Source organism: Octopus bimaculoides, chromosome 9 (assembly GCF_001194135.2).
Source record: "Octopus bimaculoides isolate UCB-OBI-ISO-001 chromosome 9, ASM119413v2, whole genome shotgun sequence".
Classification (NCBI taxonomy): Eukaryota; Metazoa; Mollusca; class Cephalopoda; order Octopoda; family Octopodidae; genus Octopus; species Octopus bimaculoides.
The window spans coordinates 66,403,125-66,410,910 of record NC_068989.1 but is presented as its reverse complement, the minus strand read 5'-3'; the positions used below and the strand labels follow the sequence as shown (position 1 = coordinate 66,410,910).

Below are 7,786 nucleotides of genomic sequence, written 5' to 3'. Positions count from 1 at the left end.
GGGGGGGGGGGGTAGCAATGATACAGTGAGCAGGGCAGTGAGGGAAGGGAAAGAGAGTGGGAGATAATCAGAGTGTATGAAGAGGAAATGTGAGGAAGAGAAAAAATGCAGTTTGGGAGAGGAGATGTAATTTAGTTTCTTGGTGGAGGGTGTGTGAAAATTTTATTGTTACGTGTGGGTGAAAAATGACGCCTCTAGAACTGTTTCATTGACATAGGCAAGTCTTCTCTAGAACCTCATATTGCCAGACATCTCAGGCCATTGCCACTTTCTTCATGAGCCCCGACATCCTGAGATCAGTCCTCACCACTTCATCGCATGTCTTCCTAGGTCTCTCTCTTCCACATGTACCATCTGCATTCAGTGACTGGCATTTCTTAATACAGCTGTCTTCATTCATATGCACCACATATCTAAACCAATGCAGTCTCCTCTCTTGCATGCTGTATTTGATTCCTCTTATGCCCAACTTTTCTCTCAACAAACTTGCACTTTGTCATTCATGCACATTGACGCTGCACATCCATCAGAGCATACTGCCTTCATTCCACTCTTGTTCTTACTACCATGGAGTATAGCTGTTCATACACAAGCATCATACAATCTACCTTTCACTTAAAGAAAAATATTATCAATGTAATATACATATATATATATTTCGTTTTTGGATTTGGTTTGCAAGATTTTTTATGTGATTTCGTGTGTTGAAGCACATTCTGTTGTCTGGGGAGAGTCATTTTCTTATTGTGCCTTAAAATTTAACACACTCACCGTTAAAATTTCCACTTATTATTTTAATTTTTATTTTCCTAATAAGTGGAAATTTTAACGGTGAGTGTGTTAAATTTTAAGGCACGATAAGAAAATGACTCTCCCCATACACAACAGCATATATATATATATATATATATATATATATATATATATATATATATATATTGACATCAATTATCAATTGTCTTACAAATAATATGACATAGTATTGATATTAGATTGTCTTCAATTGCATTCTGTAGAAACAAATGTTGCATATAGGATAGATAATGTTTCTGTCAAGGCTTCACAGTTAAGCGTTACTCGCAGACCATGACTAATGAAAGCTTGTAAATATAACATGTAGTAAACGCCACCATACCTTTCTTTGGATTGCTGGATCAGGATTCTCAAGATATTCCATAATAATCATTTGATATTCTACAGCATACTTAGGTGCAACGATTACTAGTGCAGTGAGTGACTTCATTCCTGTCAATGAGAGAATATTTCAAAGTGGAATAACATTATAATAATAATGATGATGATGATGATGATGATGATGATGATGATGATGACGATGAAGATGAGAATGATGAATGATAATGATGATGAGATTGATGATCACAATTGTCTTTCATTATTTTACTGGGTCTGGGAAAAGGGGAAATGCCCATGGCCCTTACAAATTCTCCAGTGAGGTTTATGTTGTTAATGTTCCATTTAACTCTCAATTATTTAAACTGGCCATATCAGGCCTAAATATTCAACCCGTTTTAGGTTCAAAATAGCCAGATCTGATCTCTCACACCTACCCTACAATGTCATTCTAAAACAAATAATCACATTATTGAAATCTTGAAGATACGAAATAATGCATAATTAATTCAAAACAATACAAATAAAAAGCATTACATTCGGCAGAGAAATCTGAATACTAAAAGGTTAAACTGCTGCAAGTGATACCCACAGGAAAAATATGAGGTGAAAGGTAATTCCAGAGGGATGCTGTTCTGGGGAGAAAACACAAGATGTAATGGGAAGTGTGTGACATGGAAGCATTTGACATAACAACAATGAAATAGAGGAGGAGAGACAAACGGGACAGAAGTACATGAGAGGAGAGGGTACAAGTACAAAACCTCCTGATTCTCAGGAGCAGAGACCAATATAGTAGCAGTAGAAAAAGTTGAGAGAGGAGACAGCATGCTTGTGGGTCAGAAACTGGAGCATGAGTGTGAGTAATGATATGCCCATCGACTGAGGAAGAGAAGACACAAGAAGAAGAAGAAGAAGAAAAAGAAGACACAAGAAGAAGATGAAGAAGAAGAGGAAAAAGACACAAGAAGAGAAAGAAGAAGACACAAGAAGAAGAAGAAAAAGAAGACACAAGAAGAAGAAGAAGACGACACACGAAGAGAAAGAAGAAGACACAAGAAGAAGAAGAAGAAGAAAAAGAAAAAGAGAAGAAGAAGAAGAAGAAAAGAAGACACAAGAAGAAGACATAAGAAGAAAACACGAGAAAAAGAAAACACGAAAAAAAAGAAGACACAAGAAGAAGAAGGGAAGAAGAAGAAGAAGAAAAGAAGAAGAAAAGAAGAAAAGAAGAGGAGGAGGAGGAGGAGGAGGAGGAAAGGGCTTTTAGAGAAGAAGGGATAAAACAATGTCCCTTGTACTAGACCATGAGTTGTTGTGGCCCAATAAGGAAATATAAATAAACTTCATACAGTATTAATACAAAATCAAATTCTCTAACACTTACCAAGGTATTTCAAATTTTGATTACTGGAGTGTAAGAACTTGCTGACTGCTCTGGAAGCATCATCTAATAATTCCTGATTAGGTACAATGTGTGTAATAGTAAGAATACATTCATAAGTAATAGCTGTAAGGAGAAAAAGACAAAAAACAAAATTATATTTAATTAAGAGAGTAATTTTCAAGAATACAGAATGCAGTAGTCAAATCTCCAGTCTTAATTGCTTTGATGCACATTAGCTAGTGAAGTTAGACAGGTGGCAATGGTAACTTCACGTAGCTGATGTTTAACTCATCTTGTTTTAATAGTTACCATCATGGTTTGGACTAGTGAATACCATGTGCTTGTGGTTGGACTATTAGTGAACCAGTAAAATGTGGGAAGTGTTTTTCATAGCATCCTGTATTAATCTCATCACTAGAATATGTATTTACAACAACCTTCTAGATTTTGGTGTGACCCCTGGCTTTGCCTGTTCCTGTCAAGCCATCCAACCCATGCCAGCATAGAAAATGGATGTCAAATGTTGATGGTGGTCATAATGACATGATACATAGACAGCTATTTTAATTTAATACTGCTTCAATTGCACACGTCAGATTTGTATTCGCAATATTTATTTCTACAGTGAATTGGCTGAGTCTTTAGAGTGTTGAATGCAATGATTTGATCCACTTGTTGCAATACTCTGTGATCTGAGTTCAAAATGCACTGAGGGCATTTTATCTTTTATTGTTCTGGAATCAATAAGATCAAGTAACAGTCCAGTGGGACGAATTAGTGGAATTGTTAGTGTTAGATGGGGATGCTTCACTGTATCTGTTCCATCTCTGGGCATTCTGAGTTCAAAGCCCATCTCTTGACACCAAAATTGGTGGGACTTGTGTCAAGAAATGACAACCTCCATAGGAGAAAGAAAACTCCCCAGAACTCAGTCACAACAGGCTGACAACTTGTAAGGTGTATTACTTAGCATAATCTACATAGGGGAAGATCATCAACACAGGTATGGCTAATCCCAACAACATGGTTCCAGGTTCAGTCCCACTGCATGGTACTGTGGGAAAGTGTTTCCACTACAGACCTAGGTTGACCAAAGCCTTGTGGGTAGATTTGGTACATAGAAACTGAAAGAAGCCTGTTGCATACACACACACACACACACATATATACACAAATATATATATTTTTATATATACATTTATATAAATATTAATAAATATCAGGGTAGGTAAAAAATTTTGAAATTTTTACTACCAGTGGCCTACCATGTAGAAAACTAGTCAATAGACTATATATTATTCATATGAATACAGTGTACATTTAGACACATAAGAGGTGACCATTTAAACACATAAGATAGTCACCTCTTATATGTTTAAATGTACACTGTATTTATATATACAAATGTATATATTTCTGTGTGTCTGTGTGTTTGTTCCCTCCACCATCACTTGACAACCAGTCTTAGTTTGTTTATATCCCAGAAACTTTGCAGTTCGGCAAAAGAAACCAATACAATAAGTAGTGGACTTGAATAAAAATAGGTCCATATTTAATAAAAATAAGCAATTCGTTTGACAAAAACCCTTCAAGGTGGTGTCCAAGCATGGCCACAGTCAAATGACTGAAGCAAGTAAAAGATAAAGGATTACTTACCAAAAGCCATGTTTTCCTTCATGTTTGCACACTGGAGCACTTCCTTCAAGACAGGGTAGATCTGAGTGCTCAAGCTGAAACCACAGAAGTCTCATTGTTAAAAGTGATAACATGAAAATCAAAGAAGAGCATTTTCAAAGCCTGAAAATAATATAACATACATGTTTTTGCTGTTTTTACTGTGGTTGTTAAGGTTGGTAAATGATGAATGGATGTGAGAAATGGTGAAGGGGTTACGCTGAAATGGACCTGTCCCACCACATAATGAGATGATTGGGCATCGTGGTTGTTTGGATGCTGGTAAAATGGCATGGGTGTCTGGAGATTGAATCACATTTCCTCCTATAATTATTAGCCTTGTGCCGAAATCTGAGATTATTACCTCCACCTTAGCAAAGGAGTTACTGTTTTCAGTCATGTTTGTTTGTGGACAAGATATCTCAAGAATCACTGGATGGATTCTGATGAAACTTTCATGACTGGCATGAACTGATAAGATTTTGGGAGTTTATTTCAGATATTCTCATTTTAAAAATCAACTCCGGCTAATCGTTGAGAGGACGTTGGTGTTGCCTTAACGGAGATTTGCACTCTCTGATTGCTCTTGTTATTATTATTATTATTATTATTGTTAATGTGGTGAGCTGGCAGAATGCTTAGTAGCATTTCATCCATCTTTACACTCTGAGTTCAAATTCCGCTGAGGTTGACTTTGCCTTTCACCCTTTCGGGGTGGGGGTCAATAAATTAAGTACCAGTTGAATACTGGGGTTGATGTAATCAACTATCACCCTCCCACCAAAATTCCTGGCCTTGCGCCAAAATTTGAAACTATTATTATCATTATTGTTATTATTATTATTATTATCACTATTAATTTCTTCAGCTCTTTACATTCTGCGTTCAAATTCTGCCAAAAGTTAACTTTACATTTCAGTCTTCTGCAATTATTAAAATAAGTACCAGTCAAGCAGAAAGATCACAGAAGGTGATTGAGAGAGAAGCAGTAAGATGTATTAAATGACCTCTATTGCAACAAACACCTCTCGCTCTCTCACGTTCTATTTATGTGTGTGTACATTTTGCGTGATAGCATGGTAGATGCCAGTGCTGGCTGACTGGCTCCTGTGCCAGTGGCATGTAAAAAGCACCATCCAAGCATGGCTGATGCCAGTACAACCTGACTGGCCCTTGTGGTCCTGACCGGAACATAAAAAGTACCCACGATACTTTCGGAGTGGTTGGCGTTAGGAAGGGCATCCAGCTGTAGAAACATTGCCTAGCTGTGAAGGACAATATCAAAGGGTAAGATACAACACAAAACAGATAAAGTTTACATTGATCAATGGGAGATGCTACAACATTAAAGGCTATAAAAATAGAAGGTAGAGGAATAAATAATAAATAAATGAATAAATAAATAAATAGAACCTCCAATATCAGAGCAATCCACTAAGGGTGATTCGAGATAAACCCTATGCAAAAGTCCCAGATTATTCTGCCACTGCCAAGGCATGGGAAGTACTATCTTCCAGTTTCTTTCCTCCTACTTAGAAAAACATAGCCAGAGTAGATCCATTCAGTCTCACCAATCTTGCCACTCTCGTCCAACTTCTGGAAAACACACTAAAAGGCAACTAATTAAATTACTTACTGTTTATCATCAGCTCCAAGAAATGACAGCAATTTTAGTAAAGAAATTTGCATCCAAGGATTTGGAATAGAATGGTATTCATATTCAGCAGGTAATTTTCGCTTTAAAATTTGTTTCAGAATATTCAAAAATGCAGGTGTTAAGTTTTTGTACTGAGATGGATTTGCCTATAAAAAAAAAAAAAAAAAATTTTCAAATTAGGAATATACCATTGAAATAAAAACAAAAACATAATCAATGAAATGTAATAATATCATATGCCCCTTAACCCATGGGCATATGGTGTAGTGGTTAAGAGCGTGGGCTACTAACCCCAAAATTCCGAGTTCGATTCCAAACAGTAACCGGAATAATAATAATAACATCGAAAAATACCTTAGGAATGAGAACCCAGGTTCGAAATTTCCCCAAGACACCTGATGAAGGCTGGAGGGTATAACAGCTGAAACGTTGTGTTAACAACAAATGAGGACAAATATCCATCAAATGTAAATAATGCCCCTTAACCCTTTAGCATTTAAACTGGCCCTTATCCAACCTAAATATTCTGCTTGTTTTATGTTCAAACTGGCTAGACCCAGCCTTTTGCATCTCATCTACCCTGCAATGTCATTCTAAAAATAAACAATCACATCTTTGACATGTCAAAGCTACAAGATAATAAAGGATTAATTTTCAAAAAAATGTGAGTAAATAAGCATTATATTTGACAAAGTAATTTGAATGCTAAAGAACCACAAATATAAATTATGAAAGCCATATACATAATGAAAGAATGCAAAATTCTTACTCTAGTTTTTAGCATGGAATCAAGTAAACAGCCACAAAACCACATAATGAATAATAGGTTGCATTAGAATGTCAAAGCATTTTTGGTAAAATAAGTCATGGATAGCAATTAATAAAAATTCTTAAAAGTGCCCAGTTGAGAAAGGAAATGTAAAAAATTTTTAATAGAATTTAGGGTTTTTCTTGCCTTGATAAGAGATTGATAGCAAATTAAAGAAGCATTCACTACACCAGGATCTTGATCACAAAGAACATCACTGAATTTATTGGCAATATTTGGTATGGAACCTGGGCTCTTAGACCAAATATTCAGAAAAGCTGTGACAGCTTTCTTCCTCACAACAGATCTGAAAAAGAGAGTAAAACATAAAAATTTCTCTCTACACCAAACATTTCTCATTTTTTCCCAGTTTTCTCAAACTAGGGTGCTAAGATAGTATCTGGTTTTGTAAACTTGAACATTATATATATATACTAGAATGTTACATGTCATATGATGGGTAACTTTGGTTTTAAATTTTGGCACAAAGCCAGCAATTTCGGGGGAGAGAGTTAGTTGATTGTATTGACCCCAATGTTCAACTGGTACTCGCATGATTGGCCCTCATGCCGGTGGCACGTAAAAGCACCCACTACACTCTCGGAGTGGTTGGCATTAGGAAGGGCATCCAGCTGTAGAAACTCTGCCAGATCAGATTGGAGCCTGGTGCAGCCATCTGGTTCACCAGTCCTCAGTCAAATCTTCCAACCCATGCTAGCATGGAAAGCGGACGTTAAACGATGATGATGATGAAAGGATGAAAGGCAAAGTTGACCTTGGCAGAATTCGAACCCAGAATATGATGGATAACTTTGGAAGTATACTTTCACTACCATGAATAATATCAAAAAAATTGGTATACATACAATAATTATAATTTGGAAACGCGACCTGTGTCACAAATAGGCATATTGTATAAATTTTGTAATTAAAATATTTACTATATTTTGTACATACGAGTATATCAGCCTGTGCACGAAATAAAATGGGGTCATAGGTGGAATTGTGCCCGCGGGCAGAGGTTTCCTCATCCTTGACTTAGATCCTAGTAGCTTATCAATTGGAACACTCAGACCACATACCAATTAGTTTAGGTTATCAGTGACCTAAACATTTTTTTTTCTATATATAT

General features: G+C 36.3%; 1 protein-coding gene across 2 annotated transcripts in view; it reads right to left on the bottom strand.

Moving 5' to 3' along the window:
• LOC106867621 (AP-4 complex subunit epsilon-1) overlaps positions 1-7,786 on the bottom strand; it is a 38,902-nt gene that overhangs the window by 21,693 nt on the left and 9,423 nt on the right. For both annotated transcript variants that reach the window (XM_014912543.2, XM_014912544.2), the window contains exons 6-10: positions 6,802-6,961; positions 5,826-5,992; positions 4,172-4,245; positions 2,516-2,638; positions 1,136-1,245 (exon numbers count right to left, since the gene is read on the bottom strand). In XM_014912543.2, coding sequence (XP_014768029.1) covers positions 1,136-1,245; positions 2,516-2,638; positions 4,172-4,245; positions 5,826-5,992; positions 6,802-6,961 — 634 coding nt within the window. The remainder of the gene's footprint in view (positions 1-1,135; positions 1,246-2,515; positions 2,639-4,171; positions 4,246-5,825; positions 5,993-6,801; positions 6,962-7,786) is intronic.